The following is a 24,407-nucleotide window of genomic DNA, read 5'->3' on the forward strand; positions in this document are numbered from 1 at the left end:
GAGGGGAGCAAGGGCCGGAACACTGGTTAGAGACCCTGGGGCGGGGGGGGGGGGTCTGGGGTCTCCAAGGGCAGCTAGTCTCCCGCCCATGAAAACCTCTACTTCCACCCCGAAGCCCATTGACTTGTACTCCAGTGGGAAACTTCCTGCCTAGGTTAGCTCAAAACTGGGGGCGTGTTTACGTGGGAAGAAGCCTCTTGGTTTACAAAGACTGGCAAGGTAAACGGAGGCACAGAAGACTCCCCTCCCTTCCTCGCGTCTTGCAACTAACTAGGGTGTGGCAAAGGGACTGGGGCTCGCAGGCCGGGACAGCACCCCCCCGTGGTCCTGCTCGCCACCTTCTTCAAGCCTGGGCAGGAACTAACAGTGAGGTCACTCCCTGCCCGGGGCCCAAAGGGCGTGATCAGTGTTGGGACCCAGGTTCACGGCGATTTCTCTCCCTCTTTCATCTCCTCTGACCTGACCTGACATCTGTTCTTAAATCCTGGAGGGATATGAAGGAGAGGCCTCAGTGGAGGAGGAAGGCGGCAGGGACCCTGTGGCTTCTGAAGCTGTATCTGACGGTCGAAGGCAGCATAGTTTAGGGGTGGAAGGAGCGTCCACCCTCCCCCATTTAGGCTTCAGTTGAGAAGAATCCCCCTACGGTGAGGTTCCTGCTTACACTCGTGGAGTTCCTCATGTTTGGTAGAGTCGCTGTTTCGACTGGGTTTCAAGAACGTCAAAAACCAGTCCCCTCCCACCTTCCCATTCAATCTCCTCCCCCAGTCCTAGAACCAGTTGCCCTCAGGTGGACTCCTTGTTTTGCAGAGAACTATGCACCATAAGGTTTTTCAGGCTGTGACCTTTCAGAAGCAGATTACAAGGACTGTCCTCTGAGGTGCCTGCGAGTAGGTTTGAACCACCAATCTTTCAGTTGGTAGTCAAGCTCTTAACCTCTCCCACCAAATGATTCCCTGATAGGCCGAGTTTTCACTCCTCTATGCTTTTACTCAGAGACTGTTCCTCTGCCTGGAATACTTTCTCTTCCTTGACTGGCTTCCGTTCTGCTCTACCACTTACCAGCTGTGTGACTTCAGACAAATTACTAAGGCACTCTATCTATACAATAGGACTGATAGTAGTACCTGCCTCAAAGAGTTGTGGAGAATCAAAATCATGCAGCTAAAGAGCTTACAGCAAGCAGTGCCTGGCACATAGTGAGTGCTCAAATTTTAGCTATTATTATTACCACCTTTTTTTTTTTTTTTTCTGTGAGGATGCCTCTGAAAAAGCCCTCCCAAATATCCCTCAAAAGCAGCATTTGTTCCACCCAGCACATGCCGTAAGCACTCACTGTTGACTTGAACTTCTTCCTTTGTGCTACCATAATAACCAACACACAACTGTATCACAAGACTTATCGCATCAAATAGTAACTACTTCTTTACTTGCCTGCCCCGCTGACTAGAAGAACTCCCCAAAGGCAAAGGCATGTATGTCTTAGTGAACTCTGTATTTTCTCAGCCTCTAGTTCAATGGCTGGGCCTAGTTGTTGACCTCAGTAAGCACTCAATAAATGCTCTTTGAATGCATGCTGTATACACCTCCATGCATTTAGGAAGACTCTCCTCTTTAAGGGTCCAGGCATTTTCCCACTTCCCCCTCAGATAATAGGCCAGGCAACACACAGACACATTTTTTTCAGATTTTTTTTAAATTCACCTATAAAAAACCTCACCCGCACCATAGACAACACCACACACACACACACACACGGACAGGCCTAAGATCCCTGTTCCGATCCCCAGACTCATCACCTAGGGATCACCACATACCTCCCATGTCAAATCCCACCCTAGTCCGCCATCAGTCTGTGCCTGCGCACCGGAGCGGTGGGGTAGTGCCCCAGATTGGAGCTAGCTCTTGGGGGCCTCCTTTGCAGGGTCCATGAGGGCTGTTCACAGCAGAGTGGCCTGTTCAGGGTGGGGGACTGGATGTCGATACACTGGGAACCGGGCCCGAGTAGCATCTCGGCGGCGGCGGAAGGCTAGGAATTCCTCTCGAAGGGCAGCACAACGGGCCTCGGGGCCAGGAGCATGAGCAGGGTTCAGGGGGCAGCTCTCCTCTGGGGTCTTAGCACCTGCAAGAGGCGGGCCGGAGGAGAGGAGGGAGAAAGCTTGAGGTTCACAGGGTGGAAGGCTCAAACATGGAGCTCTCCAGGGCCTTCCAGAGTAGATGAGCCATGGGAGTAAGACACAGCCCAGAGCAGGGGAACCTGGACTAGGCTCCAGTGGGGGCCAGGGTCTGACTGGGAACAGACTGAGCTCTGAGGCTTCAGTGGATGTTGGATAGGGAGGCCAGGAGTGCCTGCCTTTCTGCAGGGCTCGCCCACCTAGCTCTGGCTCAGCTTCAGGTCGGGGCCGGGAGCCTGCCAAGCCCAGGTGTAGAGTCTCCAGCAGCTCCATATCCCCAGGGAATTCTGAGTCCCATTCATAGTTCTCGTCCACAGATGTGTTCCTCCTGTCAAACAGAAAAAACGTGGGGTGGGTGGAAGAATACAGGGGAGTCAGAAAAGGCTGGAGCTGGGATCCCCAAACTTAGGTTGGGCCACAGGTTTTCCTGAATAGCCCTAAAAACAAACCAAACCAGTTGCCGTTGAGTCAATTCTGACTCATGGCGACCCCATGTGTGCAAAGGAGAACTGCACTCCACAGAATTTTCAAGGCTGTGACCTTTCGGAAGAAAATCACCAGGCTTGTCTTCCCAAGTGCCTCTGGGGTAGTAGTTGACAGCTTAACAATTCATGCTACCCAGTGACTGAATATCCCTGGGCCTCAGCAAAAGAAGACCAGGTCACCCGGCCCCAGACTGGGAGTGCAGCAGAGAAGGTGGAGGGTAGTGGGGAATTCTGAGATGACAGGGCAGGGCTGGGCAGGGATGGACAAGGACTGCCCTCACCTCTTGCTGACTGTCACCACGTGCTCCCTTCGGGGCCACCTCTCAGGGCCACTGGCCCAGCTGCTGGTGTCCCCTGGAGCAGGGCTGAGATAGCTGCCTCCTGCAGAGGGCACTGTGGAGGGGGGCCGCAGGAAAGAAGCACTGCCCCTCCCGCTGCTCTGGCTTGTGAGGCTGCCCCGAGGGGCAGTGGGGAGGTGGCCTGGCAGCAGCCGCTCCTTCAGTGTCCAGTCGGCCAGTGCTGTGTAAGGGGGCTCTGTGGTGGCCCCAGCCCCTACCAGGGCCCCAGGGAGCGCTGCCCTGGGGGGAACAGGTGGAGAGTCCAGGGGGCGAAGGAGAGATGCGGTGGGGCAGGGCTGGGTATCTATGTAATCTGGGGGTGGAGCAGGGCTGGGCTCCTCAAGGGGAGGCCAGTCCCCATCCACATTCATCTCCCGAAAGAAGGGCAGGCTCAGGTACTGCAGCAGGTGGCCTGGACCTGGCAGGGGGGTGGGTGGGGCTGCCAGAGGTGACCCCACAGGGCTGATGTCTGCAATGCAGAGGGGCTGAGGGGTCCCACTGGGGCTGCTGCTGCTGCAGTCAAAGGACCGGGCCTGACGCCGGGCTGAGGTCTGAGGTTCCGGCCGCTCTGGACCTGACCTTTCTTGGGGGGCCCCCACATTGGGTCCCATCACAAAGCGCCCATCTGGGCCCCGGCAAATGGGCTCCAGGGGTAAGGGTCCCCGGCTAGGTGGAGGATCTGGAGGGGGGCTGGGGGGTCCAGTGGGTTCTCCCCAGAGCAGACTCTGGCGCAGGCTGGGGGCTGGGGAGCCCTGGAGCTTCAGCTTCGCCACGCTGTCAGGACTGCCCGAGCCCGGAGCAGAGCTGGGGAGGGACAGGAGATCAGGGTCTGTGGCCAGTCTCCCTCGCAGGAGCCAGCGTCAGGCCTTGAGAGGTCTGGAGCACAAGAGAGCAGAGCTAGGGAGAGCAAGCAAGAAAAGGACTAACATGGTGCAGGGGTGGAGGGAAGACACAGCAACACAGGACCAGCCCCAGGCTAGGGCCTCTGCACCCCGATTCTCTTCTTCCTCTAACTTCTGTTTCCTGTCTCCCACCTCTCCCCAAGGTGCAGGAAAGGAAGCAGAGGATACTGGCATGTACAACGGGAAAGCAGAGGAACGGCAAGGAGGTCATGGGACTTACTGTGGAGCTGTCTTCCTAGGCGGAGAGAAGATAAGAGGTGCTTCTGTAAGGGCATGAGAACAGGAGGTGACATAGGCAAAGGATAAGCTCCTCCAGGGCCCCAGCCAGTGCAGACCCAGTCACCCACCTCTAGGTGCCCAGCCCCATGCAGAAGGCCGCTCGGTGGGCCCTGAGAAGGGACCACGGAGGAGGAGGGATTTCCCTCCAGGTGGGAGGGGCTCATGGGAAGGCCAGCCTCTTCGGGTGTCTGAGCCTCAGGAGGTGGGTGTGCCAGCCACCAGCCCGCTAGATGATGGCAGAAGGAGGTCTACCTTGGCGGAGGCGCTTGCGGCGGCGGCGGGCAGCCCTGCGCCGGTTCATGAAGCAGGCGGCCAGGATGCTCACGAGGACAGCCACACCCAGGAAGCAGAAGCCGCCCACCACACCGGCCAGCACCGGCTGGGGCAGGAGGCCCGGCAGCTGCGTGCGCGAGGGGTAGACCTCCAGGCCTGGGCAAGGGGCCATGAGGGAGAATCAGTGCCCAAGACTTGGTCGGCTCAGACCCCCTTCCCCACCACCAGGTTCTCACCGGAAGTGGAGACGTTGGCCGTGTTGCTGGGATCACTGACATAGCTACCGGCAAAGGCCACTAGGCGGAACTCATAAAGGACATCCTAGGGATGCCAGGAAGAGGGTTAGGGCCAAGCATCATCCATCCTAACCCCATTTGGAATCTTGGTCAAATCAGGGTGAGACTATCCCCCGTGGAACCCGGGAAACAACTAGGGCTGGAGAACTGCTGGGAGGACACCCCCGCCCCCCGCCCCCGTGTCCCTTCCCACACATACCTTGATGAGCCCTGGCACCAGCAGCTGCATTTCTGTGCCTCCCACAGCACCGTCCAGCACCTCCCAGCCCTGGGTGCCTTGCCTGCCCTCCAGTACGTAGCCATCCAGCCTCTTGGGGACAAGTTCTGGGGGTTCCCAATGCAGGAGCACCCCCCGCGGTGTCCTCACTGCCACCAGACCTCGGGGAGGGGACAGGGGAGGAAGCATCTCTGTTGGAGGAAGCCTGGGAGCAGCTGGTGTGGTAGGAAGCCCTGATGGGAACAGATAGGCAGGTCAGACACGGGATCTCCGGTCCCTCATCCTCCTTCCTGGCCTTCCATAGCCCCCAGAGCCCAAATATTCTTCCAAAGCCCCTAGAAACAAGCCAGAAGAATCACCCACAAGCCCCTCTGGACCCCGAGCTGCCCAGCACCCTTGCCCCTCTTCCATCCAGGTCCTCCTACATCTGGCCTTCCCACCAGCCCTTCCCCGCCCTTGTCCCTGCTGCTCTGGAGTGAGAGATCTCACCTTCCGGGGCAGATAAGATGATCTCACTGAAGGGCCCACTCCCCAGCTTGTTCTGAGATAGGATGCTGAACTGATATTGTGTGTGGGGCTGCAGTCCTGGCACTAGGAGGTAAGTAGCCCCCACAGGCACTGCCAGGGAAACCCAGTCATGGTGGGCTCGGTCAGGACGCTTGGACCTGGGGGGGCATGAGGAAATGGGGGGCACCTCAGGTGCTAGGAAGACCAGGAAGATTTGGGGTCCAGAAAGCTGACTTTCTCCCCTCCCCAACTTTCAACCATCCAGGTCTCAGGACCTGGGCCCCGAACACCTAAGATTTTCTGGAAACAGGGCAGCAGAGTTGGCAGAACCAGGGATAGAGGGATGGGAAAAGGGCCAGACAGACTCAGGTGGAGAGGAGAGGACGTGAGACTGGCGTACAGTGATGGCAGGGGCACTCACAATGGGGTGTACCAGACACTGAATCTCTGCAGATAGCCACCATCAAAGCCAGGCTCCCAGGAGACATTGGCACCCTTGGGCAAAGGTACCACCGACACATTGGTGACAACATGGGGGCTGGTGCCTGGGTAGGGGAGAATGGAGTGAAGGATGGTGGTCAGGGCCCTTAAGGAAGGTGAAGAGCTAAGGGGAGCTTGGAGGCCTCTTCCCTCCACCCATCATCCCAGGGGTTCCCCCATGTGGACCTCCAAAAATGATTCCCTTATCTCCTGTCCCACATGGTTACCTCCAGCCCCCTGTCCCGCTCTCCAGCCACTAACCCAGCACGTAGACATTCGTGTAGGTGGCCACTTGGGCAACAGCATTGCTGGCGCTGCACGCCCAGCGCCCATGGGCCTCCTTGGTCAGTGGCCGCAGAATCAGGCTGCTGTTGCTGTTGAGCTGGGCCTGGCCCCGCAGCCCCCGGCCCACCTACAGAACCACTGGTCAGCCCTGAGGACACACGCAGCCACCCCTCACCAAGGGCGCCACTCGTCTCTCTGGGCAGCTCCAGCTTCCTCCCACCCTGCCTCCAACTGCCCTCTCTTCCCCACATCCTCCTTCCCCAAAATGCCCCGGGAGGATGGAGAGGCAGGGGTGTAGTAGGCACGAGTACGGGCAGAGGGGGGATAGAGAGGTAGGGGTGTAGTGGGCACGAGTACGGGCAGAGCAGGGTCAGGAACCTTACCTTGGCCCAAGAGATAATAGGAGGAGGGTCTCCTCGGGCAGAGCAGGGGATGAGTAGCTCCCGCCCTACTTCCTGGAAATATTCTTCCTTGGGCTGTTCTGTAAAAGCTGGGGGAGCCTGCAAGCCAGGTCTGGCATTGGAAGGGAGCTCTCTTGCAGCCTGTCTCACATTGCTAGCTAAGGCTGGGTAGGTCCCCTCCCTGGGTCCCACTGTCACACCGTAGTTCTCATTCTATCTCATTCTTTCTCCAGCTCTCGGTTTCTCTCTAGCTATAGCAGGTGGGGCTGGAGGGAAATATTGGGATAGAACAAGGACTGGTGGCTGGGGTGGGTCTCTGTGGAGATGTCTAAACCGCCACCCCCCGCCTTGCTTTCCATCCTTTTCTCCCAAGAGCTCCAGAGAGGGAGGGAGCGTGGTCAAGGCTGGTGAGAGGGTGGGTGGGGCCATTTCTATCCTTGTTCTCACTATCTTATTTTGTGGATATGTTGTGTGCCTGACATCCCACCTCCCCAGAACCATCTCTGTAAAACTCTCTGTGGATGGCATCTAACAGTTGTTACTGTGGCCACTATGGGGAAGCCAGAGACTTAGGAGCCATTCCCCATACAGAGGGATGGCCCATTCTGCCAGCCTGACCCAGCAGTGAGGCATGCTTCTTCAGCCCACTTGTGACCCATCTCTGCTGTGGGCCCTGGGCCACCCTGGGCCTCACCTTGAGCAGCACACGGGTCACTGGGGAGGGCCCGGCAGTACCAAGACTGTTGTAGGGGGTGCAGGAGTATTCTCCCAGGGCATCCTCGTTCCCCAGGGCAATGATCAATGAGCCTTCTGTGCCCTGGGACCAGCCGGGGAACTAGGGGGGAGAAAAGATGACAACCAGAGAAAGAACCTCAGGAGAGGCAAGACTGAGATGGGAGAGGCAATAGAGGAGACAGAGACAGTATGAGAAGCCCACATCTATGCAGATGTCTCCACAAGTATCTCGGGCTGACGGCTGTCTGAATCCCAGTCTCTCATTTCTCTCTTTCCTGTGGAGAAACCACTATACATGAGTGTGGCAGCTGTGACTACACAACTCCAGAGGGTGCCACTCACAGAAAACGCAGCGTGAATGGCACCTCCTAAAGCTGGAATGGAGCCCCCTGGGGCTCACTGCCTGAGGAGACCTCACCTAGCTGTCCTCCCAGCATTCCACCACTAAATTCAGCATTTTCCACCCCAACCAGTTCACCAGTTGCTGTCCAGTCTGCCCCAGTACATGGTGGCTCCGTCTGTGTCAGAGTAGAACTGTGCTCCACAGGGTTTTCAACTGCTGGTTTTTTTGGGAGTTGATTGCCAGGCCTTTCTTTTGCGGCATATCTCAGTAGACTTGAACCTCCAGCCTTTCTAACGAGCCAAGCACTTGTGTTTGCACCGCCCAGGGACTCCTTTACATCCCAGTTGCTTTTCCTGGCTTCTGTATTTCTAGTAAAGATCCCCTCTGTCCTCCCCACTAAAATTTGGTTCCTCACCTTCCCTCATTCCCCCTGTTTAAACACTTGTCAAGCCTATCATCCTGGGAAGTTCCTTTTGTCTGCGCATGAAGGCCCATCCATCTCCGTGTATTTCTCTCTCAGATTTCATAACCTCTCACCTGAACCATTTCAACAGCCTCTGAGTTCCTCTCCCTGCGTCTAGTCTCTCCCCCTCCACATTCTAATGGACACGCTCAACTCCTGATCACAGCTCTGACGGTATTACACCATTGCTCAAAACACTTCACCTGATCCAGGTGACGTTAGACTTTTTTTTTTTTAAACATTCAACAGTAATTTATTGAGTATGACTATTGCAGAAGCCCTGGGGACACCATGATTAAAAGATGCAATCCTAACCCTCAAGGAATTTATAGTCTCTGCAGACAAATAAAAGATTCCAATTGCCTTGGAATGAAGTCATGTTAACTTGGCACCCACAGCTCTCCCTTTTGGCCCCAACCTGTCTTTCCAGCTTTCTCGGCACCATTCATGTCGCTACAGGCACTGCTGCACCTACCAAACTGGAGGACTCACTATTGGCACTATAAACACACTCTACTACTTCCTGCCTCTGGGCCCTGGATTCTGCTTGGAATGTCTGTCCCTACTTCACGGCCCATCATGGAAGTCCCAGAAGCTGTTGCTGATCAGTCCTCAGCCAGCCTGAGAGGAGGGCACTTGCTCCAACCCTGCCCTTCTAACAGAGTGTCTATATTGCTGTCTGTTATGGATGGAACTGTGTCCCACAAAAATATGTATTGCAAACCAGAACCCCTATACCTGTGGATGCAATCCCATTTGGCAGTAGAGTTTCTGTATTAACATGGCCATAATTCATGTAGGATACGTCTTAAACCAATCAATTATGAGATATAAAAAAAAACAGATTAGACACAGAAACAAGCGAGCATGGATGGGAGAAGATAGATGCCACACCACACAAGGATCGCCAAGGAACCAAGGAACAGAAGTCAAAAAGAGACAAGGACTTTCCTCTAGGGCCAACAGAAAGAGAGCCTTCCCCTAGAGCCAAAGCCCTGAATTCGACCTTTAAGTTGTGAGAAAATAAATTTCTGTTTATTAAAGCCACTTCCCAAAACAAACAAACAAACAAACCCATTGCTGTTGAGTGGATTCCAACTCATAGCGACCTTATAGGACAGAATACAATTGCCCCACAGGGTTTTCAAGTAGCAGCTGTGGATTTGAACTGCCGACCTTTTAGTTAGCAGCTGAACACTTAACCACTGCACCACCAGGGCTCCATTAAAGCCACCCACTTGTGGCATTTCTGTTATAGAAGCACTAAGAACACTGCCCTCCCCCCTTTGGACTGTACCCTCCTTAAGGACAGTGCCTGTTCCCCACTCAGCACCCTGCACAGCACCTGGTAGGAACTGCATGTTCTGTAGTTACTGAACTAAACCAAGCTAACTCCACCCCAGGCGCCCTTCTGACCAGAACCCCACCAAGCTAAGCTGTTCTTTCCCCTGCCCCAAGTTTGTACCTTGTCCAGCTGCAGGGCCTGGCCATCCTTGGTCCAGCTGACAAACAGCAGTGGAGGGTTGGCACGAACAGGACACCGGATCACCCCCCGCATGCCTATAGGCAGGGGTGTCTCAGGAGGCATGGATGTCACCTGGGCGGGGTCTTGGGAGGAAGCAGTGGCATGTTGGGCTGGCCTGGCCCAGGGAAGAGGTAGAGGCTGGGGAAGGAGCTGGGTCAGGCTTACAGAGCACGGTGAGGTAGGCAGAGGCTGAAGGCGGGTGCAGGAGGCCATTGCTGGGCACACAGGTGTAGCGGCCAGCATCGTCAGGCTGGGCAGCTTGCAGCCGCAGGCTTCCATCCACCAGGATCCGCACCCGGGACTGCAGGTGGCTGCAATATTGCATGTGTAGAGAGGGGTCCAGACCCTGCCTGCCACAGGGCTCCTGAAAAACTGCCCACCAGTTCCCCACCCTTCCCGTTCCTGAGCCCCACCTGATGTGGAAGACATTGATGCTGTCCTGGAACCAGCTGTAGGTGAGGTTTCCGGGGTATGCTTCAGCCTGGCAGGCCAAGGAAACATCCTGGGAGGCATTGACTGTGCTGTTCTTGGGGGGCACCACAATGACTGGGGGCCCTGGGGGAAGCACACGGCAAAGGAGGTGGCTTCAGCTCACAGTCCTCTAAAAACCCTGAGGTCATTTCTACAGCTTCTCTCAGCTCTGCCCTCTGGAATATGGGGCTGGTTGTTGCAGGGCCTCTGGGGAATTGAAGCAGGACCTTCCCCTTGGGTGTAAGAAAAGTCATGCTGTCCCAAGACCAGCTCTCCTGCCAGTCTACCAGGGGCAATCCCATTCGCCTAGTTTTCCCACCTAGAAATTGTGTGTGTGGTGGGTGGGGAGGGGGAGGAGGAGTGAGGGTCAGTTTTAACTCTCTGCTCAGTTACCCTTAATGTCTCCCATCTGTCAAGTCTTATGCCATTCCATCTCTTATCGCAATCTAGGTACCCAATATGTCACCCTCAGATGCTGCAGCAACCCCTGACTCTGAGCAAGGTAATAATATCAGCTGGCAAGTATAGGGCACCTACTGCATGCCACGCACTCTGCTGAGCACTGTACTTGCCTCAACTGGTTTAATCCTCATGAGAGCATTCTGTGGTAGGAATTACTCTCCCTATTTTATAGATGAGGAAATGAAGACTCAAAAGCAGAGAGACTTGGCCAAGGTCAGCGAGATTCATCTTCAGGCCTTCCTGATGCTAGAGACTGCTCTTAACCATTACACCACCCTGCCTTTCCCACAGTACCACAGAGAGCAGGGCTTCTCTATTTCACGGATTCCTCTTCTGTCTATCCCCACATAGATAATAAGCCCTTTGAAGACAGAGCCCAGGCCTTGTACTTCTCAGCTTTCCTCCTAAAGGGGAAGACTTGGCCAGAAATTACTAAATGCCAATCGCCATGTTTGGTAGTTAGCTACTTAAGTCCTTGTAACAGTCCGAGAGGCAGGTATGGACCCCTTATAGATAAGGAAACTGGGGCTCAGGGAGGTTGAAGAGTTCACAGTCAGAAGCTTTCACATCAGCGCTGCTGCCCTTTCCCCTATACCACACTACTGGACACTATATGTCTATTCCTCCACTTACTAATTTTTTTTAAATTAAGATGCTGTCTTTAGAGCAGCGGAGCCCTGGTGGCGTTGTGAAGAACTCGGGCTGCTAACCAAAAAAAAAAAACAACCAACAGGTCGGCAATCGGAATCCACCAGCCGCTCCTTGGAAACCCTACGGGGCAGTTCTACTCTGTCCTATAGGGTTGTTATGAGTCGGAATCGACTCCACAGCAATGGCCTTTAGGGCAACAGCCTGCTTGGGGCGCTCCCTCACTCTCCACAGGCCTCTACCCTCATGCTCAAGTCTCCTCCCCACACCTGCTTTGTGCCCCGCCCCCCACCCCCGCCACTGGTCACAGTCCTCTCACACATGTGTCCCTGGCTTCCAGCCCTCCCACCACAGAGCACCTTGTACCAGCAGCTGGGTGGCGTGGGTAGCGCTGCCTTCGGTGCTGGAGGCCAGGCAGGTGTAGACCCCAGAGCTACCCCGCTCTGCCCGCCGGATCCACAGCGTCCCATTCTGCACCTGGGGAAGAAGTTCGTGAGTTCGGTCCCTTCCCACCGGCCTCAGACGCTGTGCTTCCCAATCTGGCCAGCAGAGGGCGGCAGCAACCCAGACTCGGGGAGGTTGGTGGGGGGCTAAGGTGCAGTCCGTCTCCCAACCTGCCCTTTGGCTCCTCCGCCTTTCAGCCCCATTCCCAGGCCCCCACCTGTCCCTCGCCTCTGTCTGGCCCACCCCACCCAGCCCAGGGCCCAAGTGCACCTGGCCGTGGCCAAGTTCCTGTCCGCGGAGCTTCCAAGTCACTCGAGGCTGGGGGCTCCCGCGGGCCACACAACGCAGGGTCACAGGCTCCAGTTCCCGCACTTCCAGCACCGGGGGAGGAGTCTCCTGGAATTGAGGGGGCGCTGCGGGGGAGAGAGGCGTGAGGAGCTGCCAGGGAGGCCATCAGCCGGAAGAGCACGTCGGAGAGCCAGGGAACCTGACCACTAGGGGCTCAGCCTCAGTCCCTCAGTTTGCCCAGCTTCACAGGAACTCCGGCCCAGGGCCACCCTGTCTGCTGTACCCAGAGCCAGCCCATGTCCACACACTGGCCTGCCGAGCTGGGGCTGAGCACAGGCTGGGTGTTTAGAGCAAAAGGGAGAGCTGGGTGCCCTCAGGAGAGCACTGTTCCAGAAGTCAGGAGGCCTGGGATCTAGGCTCTGCTCTGGCACTAATCAGTGGCCTGACCTAGCCTTTCCGTGCCCCAGTCTCCTGGTCTATGAAATGGGAATAAGTATGACCTCTCTCCTTCTTAGGGTTGAGAGTGAATTAATGAAGTATTGGGTGAAAAGATGTTTTGAAAAAATCAAAAGTGTTGTATGTATGTGACCTATGGTTCACTCAGGGCCCAACTCCACCCTCTAACTGTCCTCTTATGGCAAGGAAGGCAGGAGCTGGGCAGAGGGGAAAGAAGAGGAAGCTCCTGACACAGTCTGGAGCCTGGAGCCTGGAAGGCTGACTGGAGCTAGATTTGAAGAACTGAAAAGGCAGGGGGATGCAAAAAGTGAGCATGTAAACAGGGGTGCCAGGAAGGGTGGGGCACTGGAACCGCGTGTGGGTGGAAATAGAGCTTCCTCTTCCCCTTTCTCTCCCCATCAATCCCCTTCTCCACCACCTGTGCCCCAGCTTCATACAATTGACTGTGAGGTGCACCCAGGAGCCGTTAGCAAAGTCGTCCTCCGGGCGGTGCTGGTCCAGGAAGAGCACGCGGCACTCGTACCAGCCCTGGTCTTCTGCGCGGAGCCCTTCGATCTGGAGTGACGCCCCCTTCTCCAGCCGGACGCGCCCTGGGGGAGGAGCCCTGAATCAGGTATGATGAGGAGACCTCACGGTAGCCCCAAACCCCTGGCCACACTGGTCATTCTCAGAGGTCAGGAACAGGGTCATTCTCTCACAGTTACCCGGATAGAGTGGGGCCCGGAGAGGCACAGATAGGGCTGGGGTCACTGGGGGCTGGGGCCACTGGGGGAGGTCCCTGGGTCCAGCCCCCGTGACCACTCCTGCCTTTCAGCAGAGTGGGCCCAGTGTAGACAAAGAGAAACCCAAAGGGGCAGATGATAGACAGAAAGTTCCACTGAACTACACCCCGCTTCCAGGACTGTTGGCTGCCCCCTACTCTGGAGTTCTTTTGTAGGGGAAGGTATGGACTCCCAGAAGTCCTCCTCCCACCTGAGGACTCTGTGCCTGGAAACCTGAGCTGAGTTTGGGGCCCTAGCAGGCCCCAAAGCCTCTAATCTCTCAGGGCTATTATCAGCAGCCTAAGCGCCTTAGGGTGGCCAGAGTCCAGCCCGGCCAGGCAGCAAAGTCAGCAGCCTCATCCCTCAGTCTTTCCACGCCCCTGGCACACTGGCTCCAGCTGACTGACCACATACAGCCACACAGCCACAGCCCAAGCAGACACTTCATCAACCCCCTTAGTCAACACCCAGACCACAAAGCCAGGCTCAGACGGACAGTGCCCCCCCAAATCCCCTCCACACCCTCCCCTAACAGAGGACTATACCCCAGACAGCTTCAGGGGTCCCTGGCAGTGCAGTCAAGTGAGAAAGGCACACACTGAGGAGCCAGAAAGATCTAGAAATGATTTCAGCTCTCAACTTCGGTTTCTTCATCTTCAAAGTGAGAGAGCACAAAAAACGTGGGTGGGGTGGAGGAGGCAGAGAATTCAGGGAAGGCATCCAGCACGGTGCCCAGCATCAGCAGGTGCTCAAACAAGGGCTGCCAAACAAATGACTGAGCTCGGGATTTGTAATCAGAAGCCTGCATTCAAGCCCTGCCCGTCTCCCTCACCTGATAACACGTCCTCTTCCCTTTCTCCCCCACCCTCTAGGAGTTCTCTGTACCACCATGCACCAGCTCACCCTACCAGAAACCTATCACCTGGACTCCTGCCTTCACCCCCCATGTCTACTTGTTCATCGTTGCTGTTAGCTGCTGCCAGGTCGATTCCAACTCATGGCGGCCCCATGTGTGCAGAGAACTTTTTAAATTCTATCTTCTACATAATTTTTTCCTTCTCTACCACCTTCACCTTGGTGTAGACCTGTGATATCTCTCATGTGGGTTATTCCAATAGTCTGCTCATAGATCTGCCTGCCTTCAGCCTCCTTCCTCTCTACATTCATCAGTTGCCCACTCCCACCCTGACCTTTGATAGGGACAAATGACATTCTCTAAATCTTATGGGGTATGCAAATGCAGCTCCAAGCCAAGTCCCTTAGCAGTGTGCCCATCCCAGCCAACCAGACTGAGGCCCTGAGCCTTCCTAATACTGGTAATTCTGACACTGCCAGTGCACGCGCCCCTCCCATCTGCTCCCACTCTCCCTGCAGGGTGATCCTTCTGAATTATAATCCAAGCCTACGGTGCCCAAATGTCATCAGGGCAAGAAGAGGGCAATGACCAAGTTGAGGCTAGCTTTGTGATCTTAGGCAAGGGACTTATCTCTTTCAGAATGTATTCCAGGGGTGTGGATTCTCTAGAATGGGTGGACCTGCTTAAAGGGCTAGGTGTTTAAATCCCCACCCAGGAGATAAGCACAGGCCTAGCAGGTAAATATTTAACACAATCACATGCTTCCACCCATCAATGGGATTCCTCCGTAGCCCTAATCTGCCTTGCCACATGGCCCTGCACACCCCAGACTACAGCCTCTTCTAAGACCTATATGATAGGAACTTTTCAATATGGTGATCATCAAGCTCTGCAAAGAAGGAAGGTGAGGGAAGGGAGAATGAGCGTTCAACACGAGCCATGCAATATCAGGCATCATCACCATATTTAATTCTCACAAGAATTCCATTACAGACAAAGGAACTGATATTAAGTTTCCTTCCAAGGCCACATGGCTAGCAAGGGACAAAGCCTGGCTTCCTTTCTCCAGAAGCAGTGCACTTTCCATTGGACACTGGTGTTAGGATCAGTTGATGTTCAGTACAGTGTCAGCACTGAGCACAGTGTAGTAGCACTTGGGAGATGTTGGTAGCCAATGGGTAATGGTCCCAAATGGCTGTTAACCAAAATATCCAGTGAAGCATACTGCATGTCCTAACTTTTCTGTGAGATATGGATTTCTAGACCTGTAGATAGGATCTCTGGGTGGTGCAAATGGTTAAACACTCAGTTACTAAGCAAAAGGTTGGCAGTTCAAATTCACCCAGAGCCGCCTTGGAAGAAAGGCTTTGTGATCTACTTCCCAAAGATTACAGCCATTGAAAACCTCATGGGGTGCAGTTCCACTCTGCAACACATGGGGTCGCCATGAGGCAGAACTGACTCAAGGGCAACTGGCAGTGTTACTGATGAACAGGAAGACAGCCAAGGGCAGGCAGTCCTGGGTCCTCCAGAGTCCTGGGCCCACCTCCTGGAGACTCGCCTTCTACCTACAGGGCCAGAATCTGATGTTCTTTAGATCTCCCTGCGTGGAGGGATATGTAAAGGAAATCAGAAGGCAGGTAACCCATATTATGTTTACACACGCAAGTTCACATACACACATACACACCTAAGTTCAAAAAAATGGTGCTAACTGTGCCCAGCATTCCAAGAGTCTGCGAAGCAAGAGGCGAAGGGAAGGCTTTCAGGAAGATGCGATTATGCAGTGGGCTTTGAAGGGAAAAGGGAAGTAAGGGGAGATTCCTACATGGAGCCCCAAAGGGGAAAATGAGATACTGGATTTTTGTCAAACAACTCAGGACAGAGCGAAGACTCACTTCCTTTCTACCATGAGGGGCGTCTGCAGACTCCCAAGTAATGCAGCACAAAAGTCAAAGAGCAGAGGCCCATCCCATGGGTTAGAAGAGGTGGTCTAAACTCCACACCAGGAGGGCTGGTGCAGAGTAAACCCAGCCTCTCTCTCCTCTGGATGTCTGTGATACGGTTCAGCCTACATACCCGGCTGTCACCATTTACCAAGCACTATGGGCTGGGGTACCTTACATGCGGTAGTTATATGATTTGCACTCGTCTACTAACGGAACGGTTGGTGGTTTGAACCCCTTCAGTGGTTCCACACAGAAGAAAGGCCTGGTGATCTGCTTCCATAAAGATGACAGCCAAGAAAACCCTATGGAGCAGTACTACTCTGTAACACATGGGATCACCATGAGTTGGAATCGATTCAGCGGCAACGGGGTATGGTCAACCTAGTGCTAGTATGTGGTCATACCTTGCTTTATGTTGCCTTTTACTACTTTTGTACTGTTCTACAAATCCAGTGTCCTCTGCTAGATGGACTCTAGAGCCCTCAAAGATTGAAAGTGTCCCTTTCAGTGTAGCCCCTGAGGCTCCAAACGGTCTCTGTCACTGGTCCCTCATACATTCTAGGGCACTAGCCTCCCGCACAGTCCCAGGCCCATCTCCCCCTCAATTGCCCAGAGGATTTATGACAGTACAGCATTGTCCATTGCAACCTCCACCTCCCGTTGCTTAGCAACTGCAGTTCGGAGTCCCCTACACAAAGGCGGAGAGGCCCCTTCCACACTGTGAAGCAGAAAAAAGGTTAACGGGCTCAGGGGCCTCTCTTGTGAGTCTGAGTCCCTAGACCAGCTCTGGCCTGACCAGGAGTTCCAGACTGGGGGTGGAGGTGGGAACAAAGGGTAGGGGTAGGAAGAAAGCCCCAGAGGTTACTGCTCACAGCCCTTGGCACTCAAAAGAACAACAGAGACAAAAGAAAACCCACAGGTAGGCAAAGTTTCCACCATCCAGTGGCCTGCATGCCAGAAAGACCTCAAGGCAGGGTGACAGAGCAGAGAGAAGGAGATGGGTTTCACATCTCCCTGCTCCATCCAGGAAAGCCCTCCTCTCTCTTCTCCTCCACCTCCCCCTTGCCTTGCTCTCAGTCAGGGCTACATTTTGAATCTGCCCAGCCTCCTCCCAACAGCCCAAACCCCTCCTGGCCAGGCAGGCAGAGGCAGGGAGGGAAGGCTGGGAGGCACAACCATCTTTTCTCCTCTTGTCCTGACTGGGGCCCTGGTCTCATCAATTCCCACCGGGCTGGTGTAGGCACACACACTCCCACCAGGCTGTTTGCCAACAACCGCCCCCAGTTTGAAAATAAACTCTTCCCTTCTCCTGCACCTGCTGAGCCCGCCCTGACCTGATAGCTCAGCCAATCTCAGGGCTTCCCCTAGAATTCAAACTAAAGAGAGAAAGGTGGGGGTGCTGCCCCCCTCCACACCCTCCCAGGTGGCCTTTCCTGGGTTTCCCCTCGAGGAGGAGGTAACAAGACTCTCACTTGCCCTGAAGCTTGATGCCCCGCGGCCCCAGCCACATCGTTAGGACCTCCGGCATACCACCCTCTGAGACCTGCCTGCCATGGCCCAGCACTAAACCGCTCAGATTAAGGCTGCAGCCAGGATTAGGCAGAAGCAGAGCCATTTTAGGGAGTCAGCTGCAGGACAGCACAAGGCCTCCGGGGATGCCTGTGTACTATTTTAAGACCCATGCAGGACCCACCTGCAGCACCAGCCCAGGCCAGTCCCATCCATTAGCTGATCTTTAGGGGGCCTGGCCCTCTCTAGCCCACCCCACAACGCACCTGCTCAGAATCAGGCTGAGCCACCACTGGAGAACCGAGGGGACACCTACCCTGTCACCGCTTTGGCCCACTCCTGAACAAGTCTGGAATCCCCTGGACTAGCATTTAAGACACTGGGGGTGGGGCCATGAACAGCTAGCAATTCAGGAACCAGGATAAGGCCAAGTGGGAGGTCTACAGAAAATCAGGATGGAGTCTAGGAGGCTTCGTGATGAGATCTAGAAAGAGGGACTAGAGAATTAGGATGGATACTTGGGATAGGGTTCCGGCATCCTCTGGAACAGACCGCACGGAGTTCTAAATGGCACAGCTACACCGTGCGTGTACGTATGTAAATGAATGAATCAACACTGCTTGGCGGCAGAGCCACGCTCACTAAGCAGCATGGAAGCAGGGGAGTGGAGATGAGGTTGGGACAGGGACAGTGCAGTTAGGAAGGGGTCTTGCTCCCATCCTTCCCAGACCCCCTTTGTTGGTGCTGTCTCCCTACCGCCCCCCTGAGGCTAACTCTTACCAACGTAATCAGGGTCGATGCGGGGAGAATAGAGGCCGAACTGGATAAAGATGGGAAGCAGGAATCCAAAGCGCAGCCACTCGATGACATGCAGGGGGGGCCGGCCGGCTGGGGGCAGGAGGTCACAGCCCAGCACCGTGCTCTCCCCAGCCCGGCCTACCACTGACACCACCTCAGGCTTCCCTCGACCTGCATGGTGGGTGGCACAGAGAGTCAGGGATGGAAGGGAATGTCTCATCAGTATCTCTGATTTTGGGGTGATGGGGAGAATCCCCAGCTTCTTTAGAACCACCTCTGTTCCTCCCTTCCCCTCATGTGTTGCATGGAGAACCCCCTGGGGAAGCCCCCACCCCAAGGCTAGCAGAGAGTTCTTGGGCCCCAGGAGTCCAGCTCACCGTCAGCCCCCTGGCTGATGACCAGGCTGAGGATGGCCAGACTGAGGCACCAAACCATAGCCCAGCTGGCCTGCTCGTCCAGCCCCTCCTGTCCACAGAGGCTCAGATGGAGGGGCAGAGGGATGTCCACAACCCAGCAAGCCTAGGATCAGTTCCTCTGATGGGCTTCTGGGAACAGGCTTCAGCTCTCTCTCCTCTGGACAGTTAGGGCTTGGCTCATGTAACACCAGATGAAGCTGTTCTCTGGAGACCCACGGGATCTAAATGTAAGACACAAGGCTACATGCATTGTTGGCCAATACTGGAGCCTACAAGAAACCTCACAGCTAGAGAAAGGCACTAGGAAAAGACAGGAGAGCAGATAAGTAATGGTGGGGGCAGGGGGATACAAAGAAACCAGAGATCTTGCAGCCCCGGGCCAGAAGACAGAACCCCGCGTCCCAGCCTCCTCTGCCTTCTCTTCCCTGACCCCTGGTACTAACGACAAGGCAGCAGATAGCAGGCAGAAGCAGTATTACTACTGCCTCCACCCACACTGTGAGAAGTAAGAACCCTAAGGATTTCAGAGGGCTTTGCTCAGGGTCCTAGAGCCAGTCATGGGCAAAGCCTGGATGAGAATCCAGGCCTCCGAATTCCCAGATAGCAGTCCCCAGGGTCCCCATACACAATCTCTTGCCCCATTTCCCCAGCCTCTGGGAAGCACCCTAGAAGCTGGGGACCCTGTGGTCTCTTTCTCTACTCAGCCTCCCAGCAGGGCTCTTGCTTTAGCAGGGAATGAGTCAGACTCTTGGGGGAGGAGGAGCTGCCTCCCCACCTGCTGATATGGGGGCCCAGGCAGCATCCCCCAGGTCTGGGCAGGTCCCACAGCAGGCAGTTGGCACCACTTCCCCTTCAGGATGCTGCCAGGCAGCCCTCCCTCTGCCAGGCACCACGGCCCACGTGCCTCACCCAATTCCTCCCACCCACTCGCCTCCAGTCTGCTCAGGGCTCCCGGTTTTCTAGGCCTTCCCTTCACCAACTCCAGGGGCATGGTCCATGACAAGCCCAAAAGCCTGGGAGTCCCTAAGGTGTAAAAAGGGAGCCCTGGGGCAGGTAGGAGAGGAACTCTTGACAGCCACAGCCTCAGAGGTACCAGTACAGTCACAGTGGACTGGGGTGGGGGTAGCCCTGTCTTGGGCCTGGCAAATCCAACTGGACTCTGCTCTGGGGCCTCCACCCAGCCCTCAGCCTCATCTCACTGGACTGGCTGTAAAACAACCTCCACAGCTCTATGCCTGATCCCTGCCTCTAATTAATCCCCAGTATATATTTTTTTATGGCTAACTCCTAGCAAATCACCAGCAACCATTCCCCCTGCCTCCCACCACCCCTAGCCAGCCCCCCATATTTCCCTAAAATATCTTTTCCCAAGCATATAGGAGCCCCAAGTTCTCTCCTGGCTCAGTTTTCCAAGAACATTAGTAAGCTAGGTACCCCCAGAATTCCTGTTTTTCCTGAGATCTTTCCAACTCCTCTGGCCTCTCCCCCCAACCATTTCCAAACTTCCCCAGTCCCCCCACCCAGCACTTCTTCATTCTCCCAGTGCTCCCATCCCAGGTATCCCTATTTCTCCCAGTCCCCCCAAAATTCCAGTTTCTCACACCTGATCTCCCATTGCACCAGGTCCTCTGCACCCCCAAAAGCTCCCTTACTGTCTCTCCCAGAATCCCCCCCTCCAGTCCTCCCCACCCCCCCACCCCACCCCCGGAATTCCCCTCGCTGGGATTCTCCTGCCTCAGCCCACCATACACTCTGGCGCCCCACCTCAACAATTCCCTTCTCCTTCGTATTCACGGACCTCTGGAACTTCTCTTTTCCTTTGGAACTCATCAGGAACTCCCCGACTCTAACTCCAGAGCTCCCGTTCTCCGGGACACCCCCCCGTACCAAGAATTCCACTTCACTCTCAGAACTCCCCTAGTTCTGCCCCCCAAAGAATTCCACTTCTCTCCGCAACTCCCTGCTTTTTCCTGTCCCCCCATAACTCCAGCACTGTTCTCCATCCCCCCCAAGCACCCCCACTTCTATCCCCCCAGAACGCCCCCGCCCTCACCTGCTCCGCACCGCTCGGCTTCACTCTTCCAGCTACACAATAGGGGGCGGACCCGCCTCCCCGCCTCGGATGCCCCGAGCGCCTCCCGTTGTCCTGGAGACCGCCAATCCCCCCCCTCCGCGGCGGCCAATGGGAGCCAGCAGAAGGCGAGGCGAGGCAGGCCGGACCCCTTAGTGACCTGGGAGTTGTAGTTTCGGGATAGAAGGACGCGGTGGCACGTGGGCTCAGGTCGCCCCCTCGTGGAGCTCTGTACAACCAAGCGAGGAGAGACAGGTCCGGTGCTTCCTGCAGCGAGCTTCAGGGGCTACCCAGCCAGGGGCCCCGCTCCAGGGAAGCTGAGCTCCTTGCACGCCCTTTCCTTTGTAACCTGCCTTCGACCCTCTGCCCTCCCCTAACAAGCTAAAAGAGCCGCAAAGGCGTCAGCTTGGGTTGAAATCTGAGCCTAGGGGTAAGAATACCAGGCGGGGAGCGGGACTCCCCGCCCTCCTTCCGGGGTGTCCACCCAGCTCCCGAGCTCATCTGATCTCCTCCCTCATCCTCATCCCCCACCTCCACCCATTTCTTCTCTCACCAGACTGGAAATACCTGTCTGCACTGGCGCGCTCCCAAATCTTGCCCAGGCACCTCCCACGGAGTGCACTAGGGGAAGTCTGCGCTCTGAGCTTGGGGTGCCGAGTCAGCTCCAGCTCCAGCTCCCAGCTCAAACGACCCTGAGACACAAACATCCTGAAGTGGGAGCTTGAAAGAGGAGGAATGAAATACATGATCATTTACTGAGTCCCTGCAGGGCGCCAGACCTGGACTAGGTATTTTATAGCTCTACTTAATGCACAAAAACTCTATGAAGCAGGTATAGCTCCATTTGACTAATGGGCAAACCGAGGCTCAACCAGGTGAAGTAGCTTGCCCGAGATTTCCCATCCAGGACATAGCAGAGCTGGGATTCAGACAAAACCCAAAGCTTTCATCAGGTGGCACCCCCTGACTTCATGAAACTTGTTCCCTTGGAGACTTCAACCCTCAAGCAAAAAGATATCTTGCATGTCTGGCCCTCAGAGCTTTCTGCTTCCTCAGGGCCCATGTTTGGCCTGTCCTCAGGATGCAGAGTTGTCATTCACCCTTCCCATCAGGCTTAAACAATTATTGCCTGTCCAGGTCCCACTCATTCAGTTGGCCCCCTGGAAGCCTTCCCTGAAAGTAACACACAGATCTCGCCCCCATCTGAACACCAACAACTCATCCTGAGTGCACCATAGAGCCATGGAACCATCTCAACATCAGGAGAAACCCTATGGGATGGGTCTAACCACTACTTCCAGCCAGAGTCCCTGCATGTCATCCCGCCAGGTGGTCCTCCAGCCACTTTCTGACCACATCCGGGGTCAGAAAGCTCACCATCTCTTGTGGTAAGCTACTCCATCTTTAGTGGGCCCTGACTGCTGGAAAGTTCTCTCTGGTGTAAATGGGTGCTTCTGGTCACAGCCTGAGATGGAAGTGTAGCTAAGGAGAAAGAAGAGGCTGGAGTAGGGGGTGTGGTCTCTCTCTCAATCCCTTAGCACATTCTCCCAAAGTAGCACCTTTCAACATTGTTTTACAATGTACTATACTGACCTAACAGTTGGTGAGACTGTAATAGAAACATGTTAGTGGGGGGCAGTGGTGGTTCAGGGGTAGAACGCTCACCTTCCATTCAGGAGACCTGGGTTCAATTCCCAGCCAACGCACCTCAAGCCCAGCTACCAGCTATCTGCCTGTGGAGGCTTGCATGTTGCTGTGATGCCGAACAAGTTTCAGCGGAGCTTCCAAACTAAGACAGGCTAGGAAGAAAGGCCTGATAATCTATTTCTGAAAATCAGCCAGTGAAAACCCTATGGCTCACAATGGTCCGATCCCATTGTGTCATGAGTCAGGGGCCAACTCAACGGAAGCCAGCAACGACATCAATGAATATTAAAATGAAATTAAGAAAACATGTTGGTAGATGTGACATGAAAGCAAGACCATGCAGAACTCCTAGAAAAGACCGTCAAATAGGGAAGCGCTTTTTACTTCTTGGCTTCTCACCAACCAAGGGAAAGACCTCATTCTCCCATATTGGAATCAGCTACACTTCCAATCCAGACGTTTCATTTCTACTACCTCCAGTGTTTACTTGAGGATAAACTAATTTCTCCTGATTTGGGTGTTAAAATTACTTTTTGTAAATTGGGATTTAGAATGGCTTTCAATTTAAAAATTTTTTTTCTGGAAGCTTATTTTGTGAGTTTTATTGCTATTGTCATTTTTCTCTGATTCATATGTTTCTTAGCGAGTTTTTGGTAAGAAAAGGAACTTAGTCCTATAACTTGTTCCTTCATGGTGCCTGAGTCTCAAAACTGAAGATTTTCTTCTAGGTTTTCCTTGATCTGTAATCTTTACTCTCTGGGAAAGTTTATTCAACAAACTAGGGTTCCCTGAGCCAAAGTATCAGCCAGCTCACATTTTTCCAATTGCTGACGAAAATATCAGAAAACGTACTCAATTCCAGGGACGCTGTGGCCGCGTGTCCATGAACACTGGTCCTCTCACCCCAGCACCGGATCAGAAAAGAAGTGTGATTTCCCATGGGTTGTTACTGAATCTGTTTATGTGTCTGCCTTTTGTCCCAGTGAGGCTCTAAGCTACAACAGGGTGTGAATCGCGTTCTGTTCATCCTTGAATTTCCCCACAGCTCTTAGTCTATCAGAAGGGCCCCTGCTTACCTCTCCAGCCTAGTTTCTCACTTACATCTTTATCAGGCTGGGCTTTGGCTTTGCAGTCCTTAGAATTTACTGTGCATTATTTATTATATTGATTATTACTGATGATATCAGTGTCTTGGCACTTACCTTCCGCTGGGCTAGAATGCCCTTTTTCTCCTTTCCTTGGGCTCACTGTTGATCACAGGTCAAAATTCTATTTACCTGTTTCCTCCAAAGCACCTTCCTTGACCCCTCCCACCACACCCTCATCTTTACCCCACAGCCCTTGTTGCACCTCATTATAATTATATCTTTATTTATTTATTTTTATTGTGCTCGTCTTAGTCATCTAGTGCTGCTTTAACAGAAATACCACAGGTGGATGGCTTTAACGGAGAGAAATTTATTCTCTCACAGTCCAGTAGGCTAGAAGTCCAAATTCAGGCTCCAGGGGAAGGCTTTCTCTCTCTTTTGGCTCTGGAGGAAGGTCCTTGTGATACATCAGTCTTCCGTTGGTCTGGGGGCATCTCAGCACAGAAACCTCAGATCCAAAGGATGCATTCTGCTCCCGCACTGCTTTCTTGGCGGTAGCAGGTCCCCATGTCTCTCTGCTCACGTCTCTCTTTTATATCTCAAAAGAGATGGGCTTAAGACACTACCTAATCTTGTAGACCTCATCAGTGTAATTGCCACCAATGAATCTCAATACATCATAGTAATAGGATTTACAACATATAGGGAAATCATATCAGAAGATAAAACGGTAGACAAGCATACAAGGGAATCATGACCTAGCCAAGCTGACAGTATTTTGGGGGGGACACAATTCAATCCACGACAGTGCTTTAGGTGAAACTTTATAGCTCAAGTTAATTT

General features: G+C 54.3%; 1 protein-coding gene and 1 long non-coding RNA gene across 5 annotated transcripts; one reads left to right on the top strand and one right to left on the bottom strand.

Annotated features, from left to right (window-relative positions):
- Positions 1–159: 159 nt before the first annotated feature.
- Positions 160–18,898, bottom strand: IGSF9 (immunoglobulin superfamily member 9). 2 transcript variants are annotated; one of them, XM_023554157.2, is made up of 20 exons: positions 18,720–18,898; positions 18,325–18,513; positions 12,907–13,059; positions 11,996–12,138; positions 11,641–11,758; positions 10,114–10,255; positions 9,866–10,011; positions 9,641–9,783; positions 7,329–7,469; positions 6,617–6,733; positions 6,210–6,360; positions 5,890–6,013; positions 5,451–5,626; positions 4,944–5,194; positions 4,685–4,769; positions 4,428–4,604; positions 4,117–4,159; positions 2,938–3,798; positions 2,372–2,499; positions 160–2,119 (listed from the first exon to the last, which is right to left on the bottom strand). In XM_023554157.2, the coding sequence occupies exons 1-20, from the start codon at positions 18,775–18,777 to the stop codon at positions 1,938–1,940; spliced, it is 3,528 nt and encodes a 1,175-aa protein (XP_023409925.2). In that variant the 5' UTR covers positions 18,778–18,898; the 3' UTR covers positions 160–1,937. The 2 variants fall into 2 exon arrangements, with proteins under 2 accessions (XP_023409925.2, XP_064138858.1); XM_064282788.1 differs by having other exon boundaries at positions 160–2,499.
- LOC135230819 (uncharacterized) lies at positions 11,669–23,875 on the top strand. 3 transcript variants are annotated; one of them, XR_010321571.1, is made up of 4 exons: positions 11,669–11,773; positions 12,660–12,776; positions 12,899–13,082; positions 14,103–18,330. It is a non-coding gene; the product is annotated as an uncharacterized LOC135230819 (long non-coding RNA). The 3 variants fall into 3 exon arrangements; XR_010321572.1 differs by adding an exon at positions 21,386–23,875 and having other exon boundaries at positions 11,717–12,776; positions 14,103–14,213; XR_010321570.1 differs by having other exon boundaries at positions 11,717–12,776.
- Positions 23,876–24,407: the final 532 nt, after the last annotated feature.

This window comes from Loxodonta africana, chromosome 3 (genome assembly GCF_030014295.1).
Source record: "Loxodonta africana isolate mLoxAfr1 chromosome 3, mLoxAfr1.hap2, whole genome shotgun sequence".
NCBI classification, from domain to species: Eukaryota; Metazoa; Chordata; class Mammalia; order Proboscidea; family Elephantidae; genus Loxodonta; species Loxodonta africana.

Coding starts and splice junctions, on each gene's coding strand:
- IGSF9 (XM_064282788.1), bottom strand. CDS start 18,777: ATGGTTTGGTGCCTCAGTCTGGCCATCCTCAGCCTGGTCATCAGCCAG. Junction 7,470..9,640: donor AGGCCCTGCAGCTGGACAAG/GTACAAACTTGG, acceptor TCTCCCCCCTAG/TTCCCCGGCTGGTCCCAGGG. Junction 4,770..4,943: donor TGGTGCCAGGGCTCATCAAG/GTATGTGTGGGA, acceptor TGGCATCCCTAG/GATGTCCTTTATGAGTTCCG.